The sequence below is a fragment of the Cottoperca gobio genome, chromosome 19 (genome assembly GCF_900634415.1).
Source record: "Cottoperca gobio chromosome 19, fCotGob3.1, whole genome shotgun sequence".
In the NCBI taxonomy this organism is placed as follows: Eukaryota; Metazoa; Chordata; class Actinopteri; order Perciformes; family Bovichtidae; genus Cottoperca; species Cottoperca gobio.
The window spans coordinates 14,608,373-14,635,316 of record NC_041373.1 but is presented as its reverse complement, the minus strand read 5'-3'; the positions used below and the strand labels follow the sequence as shown (position 1 = coordinate 14,635,316).

The following is a 26,944-nucleotide window of genomic DNA, read 5'->3' as shown; positions in this document are numbered from 1 at the left end:
CCCTTTACGAACACCCACGCTTACACTACATTTACATTCTAAGAGCGTGGAACAATTTGAACTGCCTTCCTTCACAAAAGAGCAGCTATTCAAAAGACAGAAAACGGAGAATGTGTTACTTATCCATTAAGCATATTGCAACAGCTATGCCCCCTTGTATCCAATCTGTGGAGTACCACGGACAGATGTGTTTAGTTTTCAGATCTGTGTGTTCAAGAGCAGCTTCACTTTTGTTAATTGGTACTATAAACCCTGGTGCCCCATCTGTCCGTCCATTTGAAGTTCATACAGGAACATCTGTCTGGTGGATGTGGCCCGACTGTGAGGGGGCACACACAGGTGTTTAATCTCAGCTGGGTTGGCCTTGGGTCAGTTTGACACTGGAGATAAACCACAAGACATATTCTGTTCACAGGTCTATGTAGCAGGATGGGAAGGGAAATATGTGGAAATTCTGCTGCCAAATTGAGACAATTTCTGTATTTTTAATTGTTGTGTTGACTTGTGGAACTATTCCAGATCACATGCTAACTGTGTATCAGGGGGAATAAAATAGTAGCAGTATTTTGCTGTGATGCTGCCCGAGTGCATACTATGGGTCGCACGGTACCACTTTAGGGTTAGTATAAAATACTTTTAACTCAATGTACACCTACACCTAGGCTGATGGATCGTATCAGTGCATAGTTACATTTACACAAAGATGCACTTTCAATTCCAATTTCAATGTTTGGATGGTGCTGTGTGTGAAAACATTTAAATAAAAAGAAGCTACAGTAACGCACCACTGAGTCGTGTGGTGGGTTATGTATTTCTTCCTTTAGGGGAGCAGAGTATTTGTTTTGAGTATGATGATGATGATGATGATGATGATGATGAGATAAGAGAAATGCTTCCATACAAACATATTGTTAACACTTAGTTGTATAAAAAAAGAGGTAATCGTATCAAGCCATCCCTACATACAATGTTTCCCCGAACATGAACCACTTGAGAAGAATAGCTCGGACAGCGCTCGCTCTTCAAAAGCCTCAATTCTGGGAAAAAGCAAATTTTTTCCCATTTAAATGTTTTTTGCAGTTAATACCAACAAATCTGCTTTGCGTGAGTCATGACGTCAGCGTTATGAGATGATGTTTTTATGGACGGCACTCTTATCAATTCAGTGGTCACACAATCTCTTTATCCCGATGTCCGTTCAAAGCCAGGGCAGAGGAATGACCCATTCCACGCTGTGCCCGCTCTGCAGCATCGTTGCTGATATTTTTGGCTTCTCAAATCCCTTCTTTGGTACACGAAATCCATAGATTATTGCTCTGATTTGTTATGCAACCGGCGGGTTTTGGGTTATTATGCAAGTGGATTTATTCTGGAAGTCGTGCAGAGAATGTGTTCCACATTTGAATAGACAAAGACATTTTATAAAACCAGTTGCTGGACGGATAAATCTACCTCTTGGGTTGACTTTTTATGAAATTTGCCAAATTATAAGGCAGCGGACTACATGCTGAAGGACACACGCTCGGTGTTATTCGCTTCCTTTCACACAGGAATCATGTCACATTCATTCAAAGCAAAACTAATTGTGTAAAGTTACATTAGACGTTTTATTTAGACATTTGGAAAATACCTGTTACAAGGATTCCATTCATAAATGAATTATGTATTCAACACATTACAACAAGCTCAGGCTCAATACTTTATATGTACATATGCTATACACAGTAGCTTAGTAAGTGCTCGATCATTTGTATATCTTAATTTGCATTATAATATAAGGAATACATGTTTTCCATTAGCAATACATACATTTCAAAAGATTCAATTCGATTCAGAGAAACAATCCAAAATGACTTTCTGTATATAAATTAAATGTGATCAAGCAAAATAATAGTTTAGTTAGTTTGTTTAAAATCTTTGCATAGATGTAAAATTCTCTCTGAGAACAGCTTCACATTGCTTGACTTTTCTTCGCAGCACTTCATTTGAATTTCTACATTTGTACGTGTTTGTTCTTGATATATATACAAGTTCATTTGTCAAAGAGCTTTTTAGAAAGACAGCATTAATAAGAACGCACGTCCGTAGAGCTGACGGTATCCTCCACCTTCATTCGTGGGACATCATTCTGACGAACTCTGCAGCAGAGAAGAAGAGTTCGAGTAGTTTACAGTGAGAAATGAATCAATACGATCATTGTGATTACATTTGCTCTATTATCGATGTCCATGTCACAGCTGAAATACACTTCCTACCTTCAAAGTCTACCGTGCCATCTCCGTTGTCATCTGCTTCTTTTACTATGGAATCTATCTCCTTTTGGCTCATGTGCGCTCCCATCAGCTTGTTCATAGCCGACCGCAGCTCCTCTGTTGTGATCTCTCCGTCTCCGTCCACGTCGAACTAGCCGCACAAACAAGAGAAGAAGAAAAAGAGGAAGGTCAGCGTTTATCTTTATGATTGAGTTGGATTAATCTGGCATTGTGAAGCTGCTGCATTTTGGAAAGTTTGATGAAAAATGTTTTCACTCTCACCTCTTTGAAGGCGTCTTTGAGCTCCTTCATGCCAATCATCCCGGCCGTTTCTGCCAGAAGCTTTGGGGCCATCAGCTCTACAAAGTCCTCAAAGTCCACTTTGCCACCAACTGGAGTGAAAATCAAAAGAAAAGATTCAGAACTTCTGTGTTTTCTCATCAATTTCTACATTAAAAACAAGCATTTCTTTAATATATTTTGCTCTGTAGGGACTCACGGTTCATGTTGATGTTTTGGCTCAGCTCGATCAGCTCCATCTCCGTGGGCATGTAGCCCATTGTCCTCATCAGATTCCCCAGGTCCTTACAGCTGATCAGCCCATCCTTGTCTTTATCAAACTCGTTGAATGCATCGCGAAGCTCTTGAAAGGCAAGAAGAAAAACACTCATGAACATGAATCATGACAAGTGAGTGTATAAAATGACCCGTGAGGGTTGAGATCAATGCAGTGAGTTGAATCTGCATTTACTGACGCAAACACGAGAACAAGATGTAGAGAGTGAGAACTTACCATCGATCTCATCTTCAGCCAGTTCTCTTGACTGCACAAAGAGAAAAAACTATCGGTTAGGTTCCAGTGTAGCAAAACACAATTAACAAAAATAATTTTTATTTTAGTTCAATACAGAACATTCCAATATATTTAAATGGCACAGAGATTAAACTGTGGATTAAAGCCTAGATTATTCCCATATTGGCTGGTGCATCACCACTGGCATGCAATATTGAAGAGCAGGAATTAAAAAGCCCAGATTCTCTTTATCATTTTAGTTTTGGGTAATCCAAAAGACCTTTCATTGCAGTTTGCAAACATCAACACAAACCCATCAAAAATAGTCAAATGCTGTCACTGCTGGTACTTACAATATTTTTCCCTCCTCGCAAGAAAACGCACGCTGCCCCCAAACTCATTTCTGCAAGAGGAAGAACATTGAAGTGTAATTATGAAAAGCTATGAATTGTTTAACAGTTTCTGACACATGATGCATGACTGCTGGTGTTGTCCAGAGCCAGAAAGTGAGGATTAAGATAGATTGAGCAGTCTGTGTTCCCTCTGAGGGATTGAACTCTGTATTATGACTGAACTCTGTGTCTGTGTCTCCATTTTCTGCCATTATAAAAACATTTATAACAGGAGAAAAATACTAAAATACTAACTAGTACTACAATAAAAGAAGAATGAAGTGTCACAGGTTATTTGTACTCACTTTTTGTTGGTTAATTTCTGTTCATCAGCCAAACGTATAACACACGACCTCTGAAGCCGAGACCCAGCAGCTGACTTGCGGTGCAACAAGCCCTCTGTCTTCCTTCTGTTTGTTAATCTTCCCACTGGTCCTCTTCTTCCTCGGCCAGGACAGCCCTTCCTCTCAGTGTGTGGAAACCCGGTGTGGCCAGCCTGACGGGATGCTGGGAGGTTGTATGAGGGGAGAGGTGTGGCTGCATCCAGGGTCGCATGCTCGCTGGGAGGAGTCAGTGGTCTGATGGGAGGACATCAGGGTCATGTTTGAGCTCAAGAGAAACATCATATTGTAAATGATACTTCTATCTGAGTTAGAGATCGGATACGGTCAGTTCACAGAGGTAGAGTTTCTGTTTCTTCTGTTTACTGTGAATTCATTACAGTCGTCGTCCAATTCACTGCAGTTCAATACAGCAGATTTAACACTTTTACTGTATTTTAATTAGAGAATAGAATAACTAGAGAGCTAAACTATTATTATTAGTATAGATCACGCCTTCAGTTGCTTCTGCCATTCATCTTTGTTTCTTCAAAACAAAATTTGAGGCAAATGTTTGACTTTTTTGTTCGATAAATGAAGATTAAACAATTAATGATTGTTGACAATTCATGTTCTGTTGATTGATTCATCGATCAAGTGTTTTAACACGTAAAAAGAAACATTTTGGAGAAAAGCAGGGGATTAATCGTGCAGTAAAGGTGTGTTTTCTAGGCTTTTATTGGACTCGGACTGGATAAAAGTTCATTTTGTGTTTCTCAGTCGACGGTTATTTTGTATTTGTCTTGATATTGTTGAAATGATTTATTTTCATGTGCTTTTTGATATCCTCCCATTGCAAACATTCTCTCTCATCTTCTGCGTCACCTGACAACTATCTAATAAAGTCATAAAATGACCAAACATAATCTTGTTGGGCAAAACATGTTTTACTTTTATTTCCACTTCAGACATATATTGTTCTAATAACGATGAAAGGTCATAAAGTGAGAGTTCATTTCTTCTGGATCAGGACACTCGTATAGATTCTTGTCGGACCGACTGAACAAGTGGTAAAAGCATTGATGTAGTGAGCTTAAACAAAAAAAAGCGAACTATTTTAAATATATGATGACGGTATGTTTAATCTGGACTCGCACTGTGGAGTTTAAACCCTTTAAATCATAGGCTTTATTGTTTCTGTTGAACAACATATGGCACTATAAAAGAATAGAAGCTCTTTGGGCCGTCTGTTGTTTCAGCCCCTATTGTTTTCAAAGACATGACAGTAAAACATATTGTGGATCTATTAAAGAGCCACATGCCAGTTGAAGTTCATTTCCCATTGTGTGATAATCTGCATGAGTTACTTTGCGTGGAGAAAAAAAAGGATTATTTGTTCCATGAAATACCCTGATGACAATGTCAGCGATTATTGCCCCGGGGGATCAATCGTCACTTCCTCCAACAATGTCTGAATTAACTGGCTGATGGGTAGTGTGGGCGTGTGTGTGTGTCTGTGTGTGTGTGTGTGTGTGTGTGTGTGTGTGTGTCCTCTCTAACCTTTTCCTCCCTCCCTGCTTCCCTGTTATGTAAATTCATCAAATATCTGTTCGCATAAGAAGCATAATCTGCTGGGTTACGCAGCAAGAGCTAGTAATGATTTTATTATCTTTCCCCCCCCCCCCCCCTCCCTCGTTGCAGCGGGCAGCTGAGGCATTATGCAAAGCCCACGGCTGGGAGAAGATGTCTGTAGAGTGGAGGGCAGCAGGAAAGTATGAGAAGAGGAGAAGGTGTATAGGTTTTTATGTTTGGGACATAATACATGCATCGCTGTCTTAAATGTGTGAGAAGAAAATAAAGTTTAAGGTTTGTTGAAAAGCTGATGTTAAACTGAATCGCTGACTTTAAAGGTTGAATAATGCCCATAATGTATGAAAGATATGGAACATTTGAACGTTTAAATGGAGTTTCTGGCTGAAAGTATGAATGAGTACACAACAGTTTGAAATGCATGAAAATGTTGAATATTCCTGAAAGTATAAAAGGCATGAATGAGAAAAGTAATAATGTGCATGTCCTTATCGAGCTGAGAGTTTTGATGTTTGAAATAAGTTTTGTTGAAAAATGCGGAACTAGTTAAATGCCAAACAAATGTGACGTAAGAGTAATAATAAAGATTTTGTAGAAGAAGATTACTGTGGAAAATAATCTGTACATTGGATCAGCAGCTGCTTGCAACTGTTAGGGCTTTATTGTGTGTTTTGTGTGTGTGCTGTGTCAGATTATACTGAATGGATTATGAGAGCAACGGCTCGGTCAAACAAGCCATATGTGGGATTGTGATATTGCGCGTCTGTCTGTCTAACCATAACACAGAGATCAATCAATCAACTTGACGGATGTGACACTTCAAAATCTATTCACACATTTTAAGATAGTTTATACATGTACTCCATTACATTTCAGATGGAAAAATTATACTTTTTACTACACCAACGTTACTTTTCAGGTGCAGATTTTTACGTTGTAGATTGAACATTAAAATACTGATATAAATAATTAATAAACCAATAATATAATACATAATACAACATTCACAGGAATCATGTTTCTGTCTAATGAGACTTTTTTACCTTTTATACTTAAATTACATTTAGCTGATAACCTACAGTGGTGTTTTTCCTCAAGTAAATATTCAGATATGTTTTCCACAACTGTTAATTGTTTTTGCTTTGATTCCCCCACTGAACATATCCTCATATGCAAAACAAATGGGTGTTAATGAGAACCCCTGAAAGAAAAGAATAATACTAGAGATCTCACTAGTTAAACAGCTTTCTGTCAAATTGTTTCATGCTAATAATATGGCCCTAGCTTATTTTTTTTAATGTTTTACAGTAGCTAATTGTTGCTTTTGACTTACTTTCTGTGCGTTGATGTTGTGGTGACCCTCCTCGGCCACACGGGGGCGTCGCTGCAGCTCTTGTGCCTGCTTCTAAAGCGTCGAAGAAGAGCACTTCCGTTTTCCTTTCGGCTCCCGCCCCGCTCCGCCATCATGAAGTCCTGAACAAAAACGGATGAGAGCAAAATGGGGATAACACGAACTGGAGATGAAATCCGCCGACAACACTAATGTAATGACAGTACAAAGTGGAGCTCGGAGCGGACCCGTGGGAATTAAAGAATCAGTTTCCCATTGAAAACGTCCCAGGCAGCTCTTGGCGTTACGTTATTTAGTTAGCGGTGCTGCTAGCAGCAGCTAGAGCTAGCCTCTGATTTTCTTAGCTGGCTGGCCAGTTCATCTGGCAGCCGTCAGTCAGCTTGCTGTCACTTTAATTAACTGGCACTTTACTCATGTCAAGCCGTGCAGACGTGCTAGCTGTACAATTGACTGGGAGCATCAAGATGGAGAGGGGTTTGAGTAAAAACATCGACAGACCGAATGTGGTTTGTTCGTGTTGAATAGACACCAGTGCCGAGGAAAGGGGAGTGAGAACAATATTTTCTACCCAGGCCGGTTAGCTAGCTCTTGAGCTAGCTACAGTGGATCCCAAAAGCCACGGTAAGACATGTTATAAATCATTCAGCATGCTAACGCAGCCGACTGCGCCTTGCTATCGCTCTTTGCAGGGGGAAGAGCATCTAGCATAATTAACTAACCTAATATTCAGATCATGGAGACGTTGACATTGGCATGTAGTCTTGTTGTTGGCCTGCAGCCTCAACATTCAGCCAGCCATGAGTTGTTGTTGTCTACTGTTGAATACATGTCATGCATTTCTTCGGTGAGCTAGAGCAAAGATAGCCTAATTGACCAGCCAAGTGCAAAAAGCCATCTAGCCTTTTCAGCTGAGATGCACACAGTGCATGATACTGATGGCAAGCTCCTATCTCTGTCTCACCAACCAAGGACAATAAGCATTTTAGTTTTCCAGAATATGCCCCAAATTGCATGTAGGGTTAGAGAGATTAGTCCTCAATGAAACCACACAATTGTAGCATTAGTTGCCTCTTCCTGTGTGTCTGGGATGAGAATGGCACAGATGAAAAAAAAAATGTAAGAGCTAGCTTTAGGCTTGGTTGTGAGATTCTCCTTTTCAAAGGGAACCACATGCTTCCCATTTGACAGTAGCAAAATGGCCTTTTAAGAAACGTTTCATGTGATGCTTGTTTAGTTTTAAGTGTGTGAAAATGCTGACATGAAGGCCCAGCAGTCCAGTTACTGATCACTAAAACAAATATGGAGCGTGAGTTACATTTCCACATTAACCCTTTGACAAGATCCTTATGTCCCATGATAAACCTCACGCCAGGCTGTTCACTTTAAAGACAGCACACACACACACACACACACACACACACACACACACACACACACACACACACACACACACACATAGGCAGATGCTGTCTGTACTGTAGCCGTACTTATAAGCATACAGAAAGCACAATATATATATATTTTAGGAATAGGGTTTTAAATATCCTTCTCCTTTTCAAAATGAAAATTTAAATGACCAACACATTTAGAGAAACGATACCAAATGAACTGATTATCCAATAGCCAAATATATATTACAGAAGTGTGGACCTCGGCGCTTTAACACTCCTTCATTTCTATAATTGGTCAAGAAACGTCTGACATTTTAAGAGCGATCTCACTCTGCAGTGGTACTTAAAGGTACAACGTGATAGGCAAATGATGGACCTTCACTTTCATGCTGTCAAATGTGGCCTGCTGTTGTCGGTCGGACAATATTCTGTACCGTGTGTGTGTATATATATTATATAAAGTGCTGAGTTCTCCTCATGACCCTGATCTCTGCTCAACGATATATTGTTTTAGCATCAACATTGCAACGTAAGCACACGCAATTGGAAATCAGTCCCACCATGATGCACTAGCGTAACGTTTTACTGCTTGACAGAACATTAAAAGGAACAACGTTTGCTTTTTCATAACTGATCTCAAAGACAAACAACAGTTTATTTAGCGTGAGTTTTTACCGCTTTCACTCCCACACACGTGCACGCTGTCGTCGTGCGGTGGCCATACAGTGGAGTTGGCTGTTTGGTGTCTGAGCAGTCGACATGATGGGTCATCAGAGAGGATTTGTTTAGCATACAATGAACATGTGAAGCATTTTGTGGGGATTGTTTAATCTTACTGTAAAATGAGGAAGAAGGATGAAATAATTGCCATTTTAAGATATTCTTGATCCCAAAAGAAGATTTAATAGACATTAATAAACATTAATGTCTTCCTCATTTCCAATTGGATCTACAGAAGCCGAAAACAGCACATACTGTATCCGGTGAAGAAATGGTAATTAACTATTTACGACTATTGCAATGTTACTTGTAAAAATGCTAAATATAGAAATGTTAAGTTTCGCTGTTGTTCAGCCTTTTTATTTCTGCTGGAGAGACAGATGGATGATTATGGATGGATGAATGAATGGTTGGGTGAACGGATAGTCATTTGAAGCTGATGGGCACTTTGATATTTTCCATCCATATGCCGACACAGATTTGCACTTTGTATTTACGCATGAACCAAAGTGACTCGCCACTTGTTATGGATCGGTGCCGCACAGTGCTTTAACACGAGTTAGCTCGCTCACGTGTGTTGCATGAGTAACTGTTAGACTACCAACAGTGTTGTGGAAATTAAACGTTGGATTCATGTTACTGTAATGTGTATTTTCAGACATATTTACATTGTAGACACTGTAGAAAATTACAAAGTTGAAACACGCATGCACAACACATGAACATAGATCCAGTTAGTAATGTAAAGTTATAACGTGCCGCATAGAGAATGCCGCGACCAGGCGACTCGTGTTTCCAACACAAATGTTGGTAATCCTTTCAAACAACAGACGCTCACCCAGTGTGTGTCTTCCACGCTCACCAGGCGCTGGCCATGCCGGCGAGTGTCCGGGCCGGGAGCCTGAAGGACCCGGAGGTGGCTGAGCTGTTCTTCAGGGACGACCCTGAGAAGCTCTTCACGGACCTGAGGGAGATCGGCCACGGGAGCTTCGGAGCAGTCTACTTCGTGAGTAACTTTCTGTAATAGTAATGGAACAGTGGTGCCGCAGTGGTATCTTCTTATAGGTGCAAATGATATGCTGTTCATCTGTCGGCCGGCCTCACGATGTAGTCACAACTTGGATTATTTATCAGGAAAGGGAATTATTATAAGTTAGGTTTAGTGAGACACTCTACTGATACAAATACATTTGTAAAATATGAATATAGGCATCTAATTATTAGGTAACTGACAATTAACCCTGCTGAAAATCTGCTCGTGAATTCTGGAGACATTAAAAATATCCCTTTTTAGTCACACACACACACACACACACACACACACACACACACACACACACACACTCTGCTGTGAAGCTTCTGAACGTGATCTGCTTTGAGATCCTGGCATTACATTCTTATACTGTTAGCCCCTTTTCACTTGTGAGTATTGATTTATGATAATATTCTGCACTTCAGCTATTCAACAACCCAAAAACTCAAAAAATAAACCACCACAGATAAAACAACATTCACATCATTGAGATGTTGTCGCTGTGGTGAATCAAAGTGGTCGATGGTACGATACGACAGACGATGGCGAGGGATGTTCTGGGTCAGAGACGGTGTCTGTTAGTGATGAAGGTACTGCCGATGCAAACACGGGGTGGATGAACGTATCAGCTGAGATGTGGCAGGAGAGAAGAAGAAGGTACCGGCCTGATGGAGGAGGAAAAATCTCTTGTTTAATGAAGGGTGAAAAGGAGCTAGTCATGGGTGAAGGGATCCACGGGAGAGGACAGAAGAGAAGAGGGAAGGAGGCTTGTTTTATGTAATAGAGATTTGTCCATTGGGTCTGATGTAAAAAAAAAAAAAAAAAGCGTCTGAATAATGTCAGTGTTCAGGCAGAGGCATCGCTGCTGTTGGAAGAAACTTAATGAAGTTATTTATCATCTGTTGTCTCTAACCTTTCCACATTAGGCCCATGACATCCGCACAAATGAGGTGGTGGCCATCAAGAAGATGTCCTATGGTGGCAAACAGTCCAATGAGGTAAGACCTGCCGCCTCTCACAGCCGCCGTCTATCGCAGATGTAAAATCCCTTTAACGGTCCGGCTCATCGTGTCTTGTTGGCTCTGCTGATTCCAGAAATGGCAGGACATCATCAAGGAAGTGAAGTTCCTCCAGAAACTGCGCCACCCCAACACTGTTGAGTACCATGGCTGCTACCTGAGAGAGCACACAGCATGGGTGAGTGTGTGTGTGTTTGCACTTTAGCCGTCTTTTCAGGCATGTTTCAAATGTAAAGTATAAATTGATTTACATTCTGTACGCCGTCACGCTCATGAAATGCATTATTTTGTATGTGCAGAAGGTGCTTCTCAGTATGGTAATGCTTCTACTACACAACAAAGATGAAAAAGTGTGGCGAGACACAATTTAACAGCCCCTTTCAAACAAAAGGGGGTTCCCGTCAATGCAGACTTCCCCCCCCCCCCCCCCCCCCAACGTGCATTATCAGTGCAATCTAGTCCCTGGTTCCTCCGGCCGCAGCGCAGGTTTAGTTCCAGATTTCCTTTTTGAAAGGTTCTTGGTCCCCTGGGAAAGGTGCTGCGGTGGAAATGCCTTTGCCATTATCTCCTGTACTGTATAAGTGTTTAGGGCTGTACTTAAAGTCATCTTCTTTTACATTTGAAGCTTCTATTGAGGTTTTGGAATAAAGCTTTTAACTGCGTGCCGTGAGTGCGTTCCTCCCTTTGGTGTGCACATATGGATCGGAGAAGAATATTTCTTCAGATACAAACATGTCGGATGTTATTGGGAAAGCTTCACACGAGTCGGAAACAAACGGCTGGAATGTAATATTACATAAAGTATAATACTGGTTTAGCTGAACAGCTGCTCTCACACTTAAATAACTTGCTGAACTCTCAGACCAAGTGTGAAACAGTGGTCAACATGAGGTGTGATCTCCCTCTGTGTCTCTCCTAGCTGGTGATGGAGTACTGCCTGGGCTCAGCTTCTGACCTCTTGGAAGGTAAGTAGGAAATAATAGAGTAATCAAGACATTAACACTAATTAATTCAAATGAACACTAATGACTTAATTATATTTCAGTCGTTCACATAAACAATCCCCTAATGCTTCTCTTCTCTCTCGCTCAGTCCACAAGAAACCCCTCCAGGAAGTGGAAATAGCTGCCATAACCCATGGTGCACTGCAGGGATTGGTGTATCTTCACTCTCACAACATGATTCACAGGTAACCCCCGTTCTGTTTCTCACTATCTGTATCTATTCTGCGCTCCTCCTCCACACTTCTCCTGACAAGAGACAAAACAAATACAGGGGGAGAAAGCACAAACTGTGCTGCCTCAGACGAGCTTATGCAACGGTGTTCACACACTGTGCTGCAGCACATTTTAGTACATCTGACGATACATTTTCTCTCTCATATGTCTCCTTATTTGTTTTGTCTTCCTCACGATTTTCCTGGCCAGTCATTTTCTCTGATCTGATCATTTCTCTCTCTCTCAGGGATGTGAAGGCCGGGAACATCTTGCTAACGGAGCCGGGCCAGGTCAAACTGGGAGACTTTGGCTCCGCCTCCATCGTTGCCCCGGCCAACTCCTTCGTGGGAACACCTTACTGGTGAGACATCAAACGTATTACACATAACGTCGTCCTCGTCACGATGGAGAGCTGACCGTCATGACGGACACGCTGCTCTTCACCCCGTGTTTCTCCAGTCCAATGCTTTTGTGTAGCAGCAGTTGGATATGTTTCATTAATCTTAATCCAGCTCGGACACAGTGAGGCTGCAATTAATGCAACAAAATGATGCTGGATTACGTGCATGCATCGTTTCCTGTGGAGGCAATTTTAAATCCAGCGCGGGGGAAACCCTGACGATAACCTCGCGAGAACATTGCGACTTATGAGCTGAAGCACAAGCAACCATTTAAATGATATACGATGACACATTGAAGAAACACATTGACGTTGAACCCTGACTGATGTTCTATTTGCATATTATTCATGTATATATTTACTTGTGTATTTGCGGTGTTTCGCAAGTGTTTCCTTTTTTTCCCTGTCAGTTAACTAAACCTCGCAGCTTTTTACGTGCATGTTTCTCCCAAGGACATCAGGCTATTCATCGGCTACAGGCTACTGTTGTTATTGTACACGAGGCAGCCTAACCCCCTCATTGTTCGCGTCTCTTCATGTGGTGTAGACGTGGGGATGACAGTGAGCCCTGAGGCGGCGTTCTCTGTTGGTCCAGGATCAAAGAGATGGAAAAGGTTGAATTGCTTTGTTGTATCCTCCATGCAGGATGGCCCCTGAGGTGATCCTGGCCATGGACGAGGGTCAGTACGACGGGAAGGTGGATGTGTGGTCACTTGGCATTACCTGCATAGAGCTGGGTAAGAGATGGACATCACAGTGTGTTTACGTGTGTGTCCACAAAGCTGAAAGCATCCAACCCATGTCTTTGCTTTCTCCACTCTTCTTTGTTTGTTCTTGCTCTTTATCTGCCGCTCTTTGTCCCTCTCCAGCGGAAAGGAAGCCTCCTCTGTTCAACATGAATGCGATGAGTGCCTTATACCACATCGCCCAGAATGAGAGCCCCGTGTTGCAGTCTAATCACTGGTGAGAGTTGGTGAAACTTCCTAAATGTCCTTTTAGGCAAATAAGACTTTTGTTGTTGATTTTTCTTGATGTGCAAAGAGGAGCGTGAGTTTCTTGAGATTCTGTTATAAATGTTGCTTTTCTAAAATAGCTTCTGATGTTATTGAGGCTTTAGTTTCTGATTTGTCACATTGCATGGCCGTGTGCAAGGGGTGAAATGAACTTGACAACAGCGAGACCTCCTGAGTTCATGGATCTGTGTTGCAGTTAGAACATTTACAAGCTCCTTTTTTAAATGTTTCCGAACATCACAATGTGACCGCTGCTTTTATATCGACAACTTTTATCATTTTCAGGTCGGATTATTTCCGCAATTTTGTGGACTCCTGTTTGCAGAAGATCGCCCAGGACAGACCTACCTCTGATGTGCTGCTCAAGGTACAAAGTGTTGTCTGGTGTCGCGTTGTTCGACATTGTCTTTATGATCGAGCGAGAGCCCTGCATAGATGTACATTATGTGTTGGGCACAAGCTGCGCTCTCCTCTGCGCACGACGTCATGCGTCTTGTGTAGTTTTCAGTACAGCAGGTGTTGACATTGAATTAGTTATTTAGAGAAGAAAGTGCTCCCCTTTCTCCTCGGTCGCACCAGCTGTGTTAAATAAAAACTATAGCGGTCTGTGTTTACGTTTGCTGATCCAGTTGGCTCAAGCACGCGCAGGCTTAACATGCAGGTCAGCTTGTTGTCGGGGAAACAAATAATTTGCCTTCGAAGGAAAAACAGTGAGTGGACGTGTGAGGAACAATCGTCATCAGCGTTGATGTGCAACTTATTCTGGTTGATGAGCAGATTCCCAGTATGAAGCAAAATCAATATCTTAAAGCAGCACCACAACTCCCATGTATGTTGGTTAATCCTAATCTACAGGAAACTTGACTTCAGACTCGGAAGAATCCTGTGACTATTTAATAGGTAATCCATTCTCTCAACCGTTCTATCCACACAGCACCATTTCCTCTGCAGAGAGCGTCCCGTGACGGCTGTGATGGACCTGATCGCCCGCACCAAGGATGCTGTCCGCGAGCTGGACAACCTGCAGTACCGGAAGATGAAGAAAATCCTCTTCCATGAGGCACTCAACGGACCCCAACCAGAAGGAGGAGATGAGGAAGAGGTAAGACTGGGACAGAGGGGGAAGAGGGCCGTAGGGAGGCGTGAGGAATGTGTATCTGACACATTAAAGTAACAGCTGTCGACTACTAAATATAGCAAACTTTATTTTCCACAAGCTACCTGATCAAAGTCCTGGTTTTCCGTCGCACATACGAGAGAAACGCTCACACTTTAGAGCCCGGCTGTCATAAAGGAGAGCAGCGCTGCAACACCGGCAGGTTGACAGAACACAGTGGAGAAACGAAAAGGTCGCGTTTGTTCAGCTTTATTGTAGCCGATACCGATCCTTTAAAAATGTGCAGAGAGCGATCCTGAGGAACGCCTTGGGACTTGCCTGCTTCCGTCTACATTACAGGGGATCGCTGTAGTTGTCTGATTTGTTGTGAAGTGAAGACAGTTTGAATTGTGTCGCCATGTGTCACATTTCCTGCTAACCACAAGCGTGAAACTTCTTTGTTCATTATTTCACATTGAGGTGTAAATGTGAAATTGCGAATGCCACTCGATAATTGACCAACACTTTATAACTCCAAAGTCAGTCGCACTCCAGTCAAACGAAACAAAGAAGAAATCGCTGCCCTGAAGATGAACCTTCACAGAAACAGCTGGTTGCCTCCTTCCTGCCTCCATCCTGCCTCTCCATACAAAGGCATTTGTTCCCATCAACATTTATTCCCAGTTGGTTGTTCCCCGAAAAGGAAATTGAGGAATTCTGAGTGTGCGGCTGCACTTTTTAGTTTCATGTTTTACTTTCTGTGTGCTCAGAATAAGACGAGCACGTTTGTGTGCGCTTTACACTGATCAATAAACTATCACCCCGTAAAGGAGTCTTTCCCTAGAACATGTTTAACTGTTATAATAAGACGTCCCTCTTGTCCTTTTCCTCCAGGATGTGGAGCAGTATATGCTGCGCACCGGCACAGTCAACAGCATGGAGAGCTCCCACTCTCTGCCGTCCATGTCCATCAGCGCCAGCTCCCAGAGCAGCTCGGTCAACAGCCTGGCAGACGGCTCCGACGACAGCGGGGAGATGGCCATGATGCAGGAGGGAGAGCACACCGTCACCTCCAACAGCTCCGTCCTGCACAAGCCCCTGGTCAGTCCGAGCGTTCTACTCTGTGTGTGTGTGTGTGTGTGTGTGTGTGTGTGTGTGTGTGTGTGTGTGTGTGTGTTGAGGAGCGCGAGAGTCCCCTAACCCCTCGGAGCACCGCGTCCATCAGTATCACAAAGAGCCTAAATCCTTTCCCTCCCTTCTGTTTTCTCCTTTGCTCGGCCTCCGCTATGTAGAGCCACGACAACATCTACGATGATCCCTATCAGCCAGAGATTGACCCACTTCGAGAAGCTCCGTCTGCTGGTGGCGGCGCCGGAGAAAGAGAAAGAGGAGGCGGCGGCGGAGGGAGGCGTCGTCGCAACAGAGACCATTTTGCCACCATCAGGACGGCGTCGCTCGTCACGCGTCAGATCCAGGAACATGAGCAGGGCTCGGCCCTGAGAGAGCAGATGTCTGGGTGAGGTGTATAATATGTCGCTGTCAGAGGAAGATGAAGCCAACACGTTATAGTTTGAAGCTTCATTCATAACGACGTTCAAACTCTAAATCAACATTTGAATGCTGCGCAGTTATAGAATTAGATTGCAGTGGCTGTGGAGGATCGTTTCCGACTCTTGTGATCCAAACTTTCCCAATAACTCCAGAGCGTTGTGAAGTCCTTAAGTCAACATTTATTGAAACATGATAGAGGTAATTATTTCCAGAATTCACAACATGTTTCTACAGAATACTTTCAATCCATATTTGTTGGCGTTTAGTCTTTTAAAACACATTTTCCCCGAGATCAATAAACAGTTCTCCGGCTGTACACAAAGGGAGTTATATTCCTTAAGAAAGCTTCATCTGATAAATCACTTGACATCAAATCAAAGATGTTTCTCGAGTACTGACGTGATGGAATATTAATACATCCGGAACATCCTGCATTAATCTCACTTACCGTTTCAAAGGGACGCCGTTCACTTTTGAACTTCAACAGAGGACAAAGAGATATAAAATCAGAGAGCGTACCTTCCTTGGAGCTAACTCCGTGCCCCATGTCTCCTCACAGGTACAAGCGGATGCGGCGGCAGCACCAGAAGCAGCTGATGGGCCTGGAGAACAAGCTGAAGGCAGAGATGGACGAGCACCAGCTGAGACTGGACAAAGAGCTGGAGAATCAGAGGAACAGCTTCTCAATGGAGGGAGAAAAGCTGTCCAAGAAGCACATGGCTATCCTGGAGAAGGAGGTAAGCTGGAGGAGGAGATGAATACGAGATGGGAAAACTAGAGAAGTCGACAAGCACACGGCCGTTAGAAGGAACCTGTGATGTTTTTACATCTTGTGCTTCTCCATTTCCCTGTTAATGCGGTTTGTGTGTTTGTTTGTTCAGACAAAGGCCGTCCTCACTGAAGAGAAGAAGTTCCAGCAGCACATACTGGGCCAGCAAAAGAAGGAGTTGACTGGTCTGTTGGAGTCCCAGAAGCGGCAGTATCGACAACGCAAGGAGCAGCTCAAAGAGGTGCTTCTACGTTCCGTCACCAGTCGTGTTCATTTCGTCTGTTCAAATGTTATGTCAGTTTTTATCGTGTTGAGTCGACCTCATCCTTTTTTTTGGGTCAAGTTTCTTTCATGCAGACACCGTACAAACGGCTCTGATCTTTCAGCTGATACTAACTGTACCTTCTGCTCATTGCCTTTTTAATCTCTTTCCACTGCAGGAACTGAACGAGAACCAGTCGACACCAAAGCGAGGAGAAGCAAGAGTGGTTGGTGCATCAGAAGGAGTGTCTGCAGCAGCTGCAGGCGGAGGAAGAGGCAGGCCTGCTGCGTCGGCAGAGGCAGTACTATGAGCTCCAGTGTCGTCAGTACAAGAGGAAGATGCTGCTGGCACGCCACAACCTGGAGCAGGACCTGCTCCGAGAGGTGCCATGTTTAAAATTACATTGGCGTGTCGACGATTCAATTCTCCACGTATTTTAAGCCGCCAGCAGCGCCGTAGAATTCAAACGGTTCAGATCCTTAACGGGTTTTGTTCAAAATGAATGCAGAGTTGAATCATTTAATATATAGGAAATATTACTTAGATTCTCCTCATCGATCTGTAAACGGTTTCCTCTCCTCGCACTATTACAACATCCTTCCGGCCTCGTCCTCATCTTCTGATCTTCTCTAGGAGCTGAACAAGAAGCAGACTCTGAAGGACTTGGATTGTGCGATGCTCCTCCGTCACCACGAGTCCACCCAGGAGCTGGAGTTCCGTCAGCTGGGTTTGGTGCAGCGTACGAGGGCCGACCTGATCCGCACGCAGCACCAGACGGAGCTCACCAACCAGATGGAGTATAACAAGAGGCGTGAGCAGGAGCTGCGTCAGAAACACGCCGTGGAGGTCCGCCAGCAGCCCAAGAGCCTCAAAGTGAGTGAGGAGGGAGAGGGCGAGTCAGCAGAGGGGCCGGGTGACAGCTGGGACAGCGGGGCGGGGGGAGCAGAGGGCGAGGGCGAGGACGAGAAGGATGGCGGGTTAGAAAAGGGGAGGGCGGCGGTGGCTAAAGAGATGTATGATGTTGAGCTCGATGGCGCTGTATTGGAAGATGATGAAATGTATACAGGAGTGGAGGAGGAGGGTGTGCGTGTCCACGGGAGTTGAAAGGAAAGATGAGTTAGATTGCGACATTAAAACGAAGGGAAGGGAAGTGGAAGGAGTGCATTGGGAGTACGAGGACGATCACAGTAGAACTGCACATTTAGACACTGATGAAGAGGAAGAGGAGGGGAGGGGCGTGGCCGATGGTTGTCCATCAGAGTTCATCTTGTCCCTGTCCCCAGAAAAGAGACGCCTCCGCGAGCGGGTGATTGACGAGCTGTCTGAGTTTTACTTCCCCGATGCTGAGGAGGCGCTGGATCCCGTTCCCATCCCTCCCCCTCCCCCCACTCAGACTTCTTTCCCTTCACTCTTCTCTCACGCCATCTGCCTCCTCCTCTCCCTCTCCGCTGCTGCTCAGCCCTGCAACCTCACTTTGCTCCTACTCTCCATCTTCCTCCTCTCCCTCCGTCGCTCTCCTCCTCTGCCCTCGGTGGCCTCTGTCCTTCTCTCCACTGAGCTTGCCTTCTTGGCGCTCTTCTTCTCGTACCTCTTCCTTCGTTCGTGCTGCTCTCTGTCTCTCTCCACCTACCTGTCGCTCAGCCTCTGGGCCAGCAGCCTCTTCAGTTTAGGACTCTCCCTCAGTTTGGGGATTTATTACATCCCCATGATTTTGATTTCAGCCTCCTTCCTCAGCTCTCCCTCCATTTTCCTCTCTCTCTACTTGGTGGTGGTGCTGATTGTCAGGCCAGCCCGCGACTTCTTCCAGCACGCGCCCCGCAAAGTCAACCGCCTCTTCATGCGCGTCCTTTTCCGCCTGCCTCGACCCTTGTTTGCCATGTGCCAGTCAGTCCTGGGCGGCATGGCTGAGCGTAGCCTCTATGAGATGTTTCCCAAAGCAGGGCGCAACTGGGGTGGGCGCCAGTCCAAAATCCCAGTCCCCCTAAAGAGCTTACCTTTAGAGTATCAGGCTCGCTGCACTAACACCTCTCCCTTGGCCAAAGGACTTCTCTGGGTGAGGCGTTTCAGCAGACGCCCCCTCGGGGTCCTGGCAGACTTAGCTAACTCCATAGTGCTAAAACTTGCCGGACAGATCCTTATAAAGCTGCCGCTCCGCGTCCGAATCCAATTCCAAACTCTGGGCTTCTTGAAGAAGGAGAACCCGAGCAGGCTGCCCCGACTGCTGCCGAGGGAGGTCAGAGAGAGGAGGCAGAGGGAGAGGAGGGGGAGAGAGATGGAGAGACAGAGGAGGGAAGAGAGGTTGTTCCGTGAGGATGCGAAGTGGGAGTGTGGGTTGAGACGAACTTCATCTGGAAGGTTTGTCAGGGGGAAAATCCGTCCGTGGAGATAGAAAGAGTGTGTGTGTGTGTGTGTGTGTTCACGCTCTTTGTTCAACCATCGTTTCTTTTTGATTTGGGTCCACATGTTGCATAACTCCCAAACTGATTTTTGGTCACATTTCCTAAAGATGAGACTCGTGTCTCTGTGCACACGTGTCTCTGTGCACACGTGTCTCCTGCACACGTGTCTCTGTGCACACGTGTCTCCCTGCACACGTGTCTCTGTGCTCGGGCCGTTGAAGTTTATCCAAACATGCGTACATGTGTGCACACAAGCCATCCTGTTGAACCAGTGGGCCCTGCAAATGTAAACCTGCAGCTGAACCCACAGTTTCTGTACCAAACCAGTGAAGTTTTCATTATTGTGCTTTTTGTAAAAGTTATTTTTATTGTTTTATAATTTAATTTGTAAGACGTATTTTTATGGTTATTTTTAAGACCGGTTTTGTGCAATCTTGTTTTTCTTTATAGTGGTCTTATTCCAAGGGTGCACTGTTGTATCAGTGCTTAGAACAAATATCGCAGTGTTGCATCGCTGGCTATAATGTCCCTCCCCAAAGCTGAATACTGTGAAAGGAAACCTACAGATTTCACTAACATCAGCCTGAACACTAGCCCTCAGTCGGTTTCAAAGTGCAATAAACAGCGGAACAGAAATATCTGTAGACATTTCATAATTTGATCCGTAAGTCCAAGTGGGAATGAGTTGGTTTACGTTGTCGGACTTCAAATAATAAAGTTTGGGGCCATTTAGCTTCACGTTAACGCATTATTCACAGCTGGTGAATTCGTATCTTTTTGGATTCTAGTTAGATATTACAATTATTGCGCTTCATGCAATAATGTCCTAATGATTTACCGTGTAAACATTTAGATACTTCTCCCCTAAACAACCCTATAAATGTGCAGCGGTTGAGTGCCTAGTTACAACTGTTTGCACAAATGTCGATGTCTCTTGTGAAGTGACGTATATTAAATCTATAGTGGAACCCATAAGTAAGCAGGATATACTTAGTGGCCTAGTGAGATTATATTATAATAAAAATCTATTTAACATTTCAATGAAGCTTAATTTATACGAAGCCATAGAAGACAATCGTTTGAGACACGCAATCATGAAATAAGTCCAAAGATTGATGCAACTACTGAATGTGAAAGTTGAGATTAAGCAGTAATCGCAGACATCTGTTTGATTTTGCACTATCCCAAAAACTATTTTAAAAAGAAATGAAGAACAAATCACTTCAGTTAAGGGCGATTATTTCCATTCTTAATTAATCTGCAGATTATTATTTGTATTTAACGTTGGCCCGTCACAACTTCCCAGAGCTGAAGGTGGCGTCTTCCAATATATTGTCCAAAACTTCAAAGATACTTAGTTTGCATTGATGCACGACGGGGGAAAGTATCTCTGAATGTACAAGCTGCAACCGGAGAACTTTTGGCATTTCTTCTCTATTTCTGCTTCTTAAAGAAAATGGCCGCTCCAAAAGCGCCGTTTTTATCTCATGCTCTTTGCAAATTTGAAGACTTAAACCCCAAAATGCTCTGACGTGTACTTTTAACTAAACGACTTTGCAGTTTGCCTGCGAGCACATTTTTATAAGAAGTTTAAAATGCGAGGAGAATCTGGACGAGATGATCAAAATGCATTAGTGCCTGTAAACGGTAGACGATGCTCAGTACTGTAGATCGCAGAAGGACGACTCTTGAGCCTTTTAGTATATGGAGGAATAGTGCATGAGTTATAAAACTCAATCTTAACTTGACCAGGTGGGAAGATAAAAAAACAAAAGTAGGGCACATCTTGTTGTCGACCTGCATTTGGGAAGTCTAGCTTTAAAAAAAAGACGGTTTTATTTGAATGTAACTTATTTTGCCATTGATTCACGTTTCTGTTGGTATCAGTTGTTTCCTGTTCCTCCGTGTATGTTTACATGTTTGTATTCTGTTTTTGTTGTGACAGTTGCATCACCTTGAGTTCTTTCATATTTTATTCATGCAGTATTTATAAGACTAGTACTGCATGTTGTTTGGCTGCCATTGTGTTGTCCTTTTATTCCCACTTTAGCTGTTTTAGCTTTGTGCTCGCAAGCATACAAACATTTTGTTACTTTTATTAATTCCAGATTTTTACTTCTTTTTTTTTTTACACAAAGAAATAAATGATTTTGTGTGAAAATCATTGTCTTGTTTGTTTTTATGATTTTTGTTTCCATTATTACCTTCTTCATTCGTTTCCTCCTCCCTCTGATTTATCAGCCGATCTTATATCATTTATTCATCATCATCATCATCATCATCATCATCATCATCATCATCATCATCATCCCTCCTGTATCACATGTTGTCTCTGTGCTGCCTTCACTTTGTCCAACAGCCACCAAACATATTTATTTCTAATTTAATAGTATAAGGTTTAAATGAATTAACATATTATGGTCATTAATTGTGAAAAAGTAATTTATTACAACAGTTATCGAGCACTTTTCCAGCCCATTAAGGAATGTGAAAACAAAGCAGAACGTAAAGAAGCATTAATGTTTCTGCATTTAATTTGTCAGAAGTTCATTAATCTGATCAAATTTCAAATGTTTTTACAAAGTTCGTGTCACAGGTTGAACATTATTTATGCTTTAAGTTGTTTCCTAATGGTGGCCATCTGACCAAAAACTAAATAGTAATTCATTAAGTCTTTTCTTCTTCTGTGTTTAACATCCATCTCCATGTTCGTTTATAAAACCAGAGGAGCACTTTAGCCCAGCTGCTTCCTTCTCTTCTCTCCTGCAGTCCAAAGAGCTACAGATTAAGCGTCAGTTCCAGGACACCTGTAAGATCCAGACCCGTCAGTACAAGGCCCTGCGCAACCACCTGCTGGAGAACACGCCCAAGTCGGACCACAAGGCCGTGCTGAAGCGGCTGAAGGACGAGCAGACGCGTAAGCTGGCCATCCTGGCCGAGCAGTATGACCACTCCATCAATGATATGCTGTCCACACAGGCTGTGAGTAAGGCAAGGAGACATCGTTCATTTCACACTCGCACCACAACACCACTGCTGTGCCCGGCCCGGGGCGCCGTCCTGCCTGCCCGCCCGCCTGCCATCCTGCCCGACAACAAGCCTCCTCCTGGTACCTCAGTGTTAGCCTCCACCTAAACCCGCATTTCCCAGTTTTATACCAAATGGTGTGTACGCCATCCTGTTTCCCCAACAGTTTAACATCTCTGTGCAAGTCCGCTCGCAAAAGATAATATTCTGGCTCGAGGGAGAGAAAGCTAATGACGAACTGCGACATCTTAGTTCAGACGCTAAATGTTTTTGAAGTTCAAAATAGTCGAGGGGACCATGAAGGTACGTTTTGCCACAACACTCTTTATTTCTCACTTCATTAACGATACCTGTAGGAACATAATGTTATTGAGAAACAGATCGTTATAGTTCGCACGGATTAAACTGATCCTTTTCCTTTGTTCTGCATCAAAGCAGAACTACGAACAGTTCAGTGTTTTATATGGATTGACCTTTAACCTGGGATAAAAATAAATATGTTTACAAGCAAGTGGCAAGTATTGAATACAGAGAAATGTCCCGTGTAACAAATCCTCACATTCGAGAAGCTGGAATAAAAACCAAATGAAACAATTTATCGCAAAAATACTTTAAGTACGTGTAGTAAGTGGCTGAAATGTGCTTAAGTACAGTCCTAATAAATGTACTTAGTTACATCCCACCACTGCGTGACGTTTTAAATAGTCCAATATAACTCTAAGCGTGAGGATCACACACACACACACACACACACACACACACCAATCCCCAGCTTTTAAATGAATGAAACATAGTAAGAAGAGGATGTGAGGAAAATGTCTCGTTCCCTTCGGTGACATAATACATAATACGCCTTGTGCCACTTTAATTACCTCACGTCGCAGAGTGCCATGTAAACCCTGTAAGCCAAATCCCTGCTGCCCTTGTTTGTCTGCACATCTTCTGTCGCTGTGGGTAAAGTCTCTTTGGGAAGGTTTCCCACTGACTGATTAAATTCAAACCTGAGGTCAAAAAACAATATTTAAAAAAAAAAAAAATGAAATAAAGAATGAATTCAGATTGAATCTGTTTTTCTGAGCGTCACAAACACAGGTCAAAGAAGTGCAACTGCTCTGCAAGCTTCTGTAATATTAAACTGATTTATAATAGTAAATATAACATTTCATATCCTATTCACAAACTCACCTACTATTTCTGCCTGATGCATTATAGTTTATAAGTAGAATATGCACTGACGTTTGTCTTTTATGATTCACTTCCTGATTTAACTCTCACTCCTCATCCTCGCCTCTCTCTTCTGCATCTCCCTTTCTTTTCTTTACCTTCGTCAAACTCTCAAAACTTTTCCTCAACACTGAAGCATGATTTATCGTCCATACAATCTTGGCCAAATCCACTTTTCATTCATGGCACTCCCTCTTTCTTTCCGTCTCTTAGCTGCGATTGGATGAGACCCAGGAAGCGGAGTACAAGGTGCTGCGCATGCAGCTGCAGCAGGAGCTGGAGCTGCTTAACGCCTACCAGAGCAAGATCAAGATCCACACCGACACGCAGCACGATAGGGAGGTCAAGGACCTGGAGCAGAGGGTGTCCATCCGTCGCGCCCTGCTGGAGCAGAGGGTTAGAGTGCTTTGGCAATCTCTTCTATAAAAGCAAAGCTCCTTAAAATGTAGTAAAGGCCTCTGGTGAGTTTTAGGAATCCAGCTTGGCTTGCAGAGCAGATTGTAAACTGAAAGGTAACTCATATGTGAAGCTTACAAAGTTACAGCTAAGTGTTGAGACTTCTACAATTAACTTTCAATGTTCTACAACAGCACCTTTAATGTGTTTCACCACAAGATGCTCTCTAGTCATATCACACGATCTTCCCCAGCGTTAAGGGTTTCCCGTCCTTGTTAGCTTAAAGGTCGAGGCTTGACCTTGGAGACAGCAGTTGACAAAACACAATCCCACCACAAGGTCCGTCACTACATGTCCTGGAGCTTTTGATCATATCGCACATCTTCCTCAGAATAAATTATATTTCCCTGACATCAGTCTGCTCAGAAAGATTGTGTGATTTGATCAAGATCTCCTGAAGTCGTGGGGAGATTGTTTTTGTTGAGTCTCATCACACGCAGTAATCTAATTAAGATGAGTTCTCAAAGCGTTTCACGTTTGCAAATGCAAAATCTAGAATTTTGGATTAGGAAAGAATTTGAACACCTTTTTTAATTAATGCTACAATTTAATGTTTCCATGTGTTCTGCTCTTTTTCTAGATCGAGGAAGAGATGCTGTCCCTGCAGAACGAGCGCTCAGAACGCATCCGCACCCTCCTGGAGCGTCAGGCCAGCGAGATCGAGTCCTTCGACTCGGAGAGCTTGCGCCTGGGCTTCAGCAACATGGCACTGACGGGCATACCCAGTGAGGCCTACCCCATGCAGGGTTACCCCAACGTCCCGCCCCCCAACACCCGCTCTGCCGGCCACTGGAGCCACGGCATGCACCCGCCGAACGTGCCCCCGCAGCAGCACTCCCGCCGAAGCCACAACAGCAGCAGCAGCAGTGGCATCGGTAGCGGCAGCGGCAGCGGCAGCGGCGCGGGGGACCGCCGGAGCGAGTCCTCCTCTTCCTCCCACGCCCTGGGATTGGCCCTTGGGCTGGGGCGAGACGGGAGGGAGGTGCACCACTCCTCCCGCTCCTCCGCCTCCTCTTCCTCCTCCTCCTCCTCTTCTTCCTCCCATCACCAGCGCCACCACCTGCCCCAGCACTACCACCATCAGAGCACGCCGCAGCTTTACCGTGAGCGGGAGCGAGATCGAGAGAGGGAGCGGGAGAAGGAGAGGGAGCGGGAGTGGGCTGGAGTGCGGGGCTCCGGCGGCGACCTGGCCCACCCACACCCCCTGCCCTTCTCCCATCACCTGCCCTCACGCTCCTCCTCTCAGTCCCTTGCCATGCTACCTCCCCCGCCGCCCGCCCCTCCCACCATCTCCGGCCCTTCGTCCTCTTCCTCTTCATCCTCCTCCTCGCAGGGAGGGATCTACTCCGGCGGCGGGCTGGGTGTGCGCGGTGCCCCGAGCTTGATGGCCCTGAGGAACAGCCCCCAACCTCTGAGGAGGACGGCGTCCGGCGGGGGGCCTGGAGGGGCCGGGGGCAGCGACGGCGTCCTGAGCCGAAGCACCTCGGTCACTTCTCACATCTCTAACGGCTCCCACCTCTCCTACTCTTAGACGGCAGGGTGGGAGGGATTTAGGAAGGTAGCTATCACAGGCTGCATCTCAATACTCTCAGCTTGCCAACTTGCTTCGACTGATCTCTCCTCAGAATAGCTCAAATGCAGAGGATTTAGGGATATCACCCGTTCCTCTTAACGCACAGTAAGGCACAGAGATCAGTCCGAGGCAAAGGGAGGACAAACTGACATTATTGAGCTGCACCCTGCTCCTTTTAGACTCAGGGTGGGTAGAGAGCTTTTCTCCCATTCTCACAGGTATAAAAGAGGGAGGGAGGAATGTAACCACCTGTAATACCACTGGATTAAGGTGATATTATATTTAAAAAAAAAGAAGGAGGTTGGTGTTTAATGTTTTTATCTTGCCTGTATAAAAGTGAGACAGGACGTGTGAAAGAAGGGACATTTTACCCTTTTGTTTCTCCCAGAGCTGCAGAGAAAGTTGGACGGCAGCCATGTTTTCTTCTATGATGTTCTATGCTGGAATGGAGAAAGAGAGAGGACAGGGGGGAGGAAAAGGTGTTTTTTTGCATTGTGTATGTACTTGTATGTAGTCTGTAGTGTCCAGATATATCTAGCAAGCACTCGTAACTGCAGCTCCAGAAAGGAAAAAGGGGGGGGGGGGGGGGGGGAATCACAAAAGACGTTTTACTTTGGTCTCCAGTCCGCTGGGGGGATTTACAACCGTTGATGTTTTGTTGATTTTTTTTTGTATTAAGTGTATAAAAGAAAAACACAAAAAAGAAGTTGCTTGGAACGTCACCAATGCCTTTAAGGGGTTCTTAAAGGGATGTCGTGGCATCAAAATTTTTATTTGATGACTGCGAGATAGTTTAAAAACAGAATGTTTGTAAAGGCGGAGAGGAGAAACATTTGTGAGGACATGTAAAAAAATACAAAAGAACAAAAAAAAAAAAAAAGCTTTCTGGCATCCATGACATATTGAGTATCTAAACAACGTAGGTGTCTATGGGAGTCACTCCAATGCATGAGATAGATGTACAACAAAAAAAGCATTCGTGAACATGGCCAAACCACAATCGAAACGTACCGTACCTGTCCATTGAAGATCACTCGTCCCACGTTTTTGATCTTTACTGTACATATTTATGGGAATATTAAGAACAAAAACAAGT

The 26,944-nt window shown here is 44.0% G+C and overlaps 2 protein-coding genes across 2 annotated transcripts; one reads left to right on the top strand and one right to left on the bottom strand.

Moving 5' to 3' along the window:
- Window positions 1-1,831: 1,831 nt before the first annotated feature.
- cabp5a (calcium binding protein 5a) lies at window positions 1,832-7,774 on the bottom strand. Its single transcript, XM_029455794.1, has 9 exons — window positions 7,418-7,774; window positions 6,681-6,820; window positions 3,743-4,015; window positions 3,399-3,448; window positions 3,046-3,076; window positions 2,752-2,895; window positions 2,535-2,644; window positions 2,256-2,403; window positions 1,832-2,138 (listed from the first exon to the last, which is right to left on the bottom strand). Exons 4-9 carry the CDS (start codon window positions 3,444-3,446, stop codon window positions 2,110-2,112), a joined length of 510 nt encoding a protein of 169 aa, XP_029311654.1. The 5' UTR covers window positions 3,447-3,448; window positions 3,743-4,015; window positions 6,681-6,820; window positions 7,418-7,774; the 3' UTR covers window positions 1,832-2,109.
- Window positions 6,784-26,435, top strand: taok2b (TAO kinase 2b). Its single transcript, XM_029455720.1, is given in 22 exon segments — window positions 6,784-7,319; window positions 9,045-9,083; window positions 9,675-9,815; window positions 10,769-10,840; window positions 10,938-11,039; window positions 11,781-11,826; window positions 11,954-12,050; window positions 12,326-12,439; window positions 13,124-13,215; window positions 13,348-13,441; window positions 13,777-13,858; window positions 14,426-14,593; window positions 15,482-15,688; window positions 15,880-16,103; window positions 16,698-16,875; window positions 17,020-17,148; window positions 17,348-17,380; window positions 17,382-17,552; window positions 17,803-18,042; window positions 22,338-22,550; window positions 24,033-24,215; window positions 24,856-26,435. Coding segments are annotated over 21 exon segments (3,540 nt in total). The 5' UTR covers window positions 6,784-7,319; window positions 9,045-9,080; the 3' UTR covers window positions 25,807-26,435.
- The last annotated feature ends 509 nt before the right edge of the window (window positions 26,436-26,944 follow it).

Excerpts from the sequence above, each read along its gene's own strand:
- cabp5a (XM_029455794.1), bottom strand. The coding sequence starts at position 3,446 with ATGAGTTTGGGGGCAGCGTGCGTTTTCTTGCGAGGAGGGAAAAATATT. Across the intron at positions 3,077-3,398 it reads TGCGAGGAGGGAAAAATATT|TCAAGAGAACTGGCTGAAGA; the intron begins GTAAGTACCAGC and ends CTCTTTGTGCAG. Across the intron at positions 2,404-2,534 it reads TCAAAGACGCCTTCAAAGAG|TTCGACGTGGACGGAGACGG; the intron begins GTGAGAGTGAAA and ends TTGTGCGGCTAG.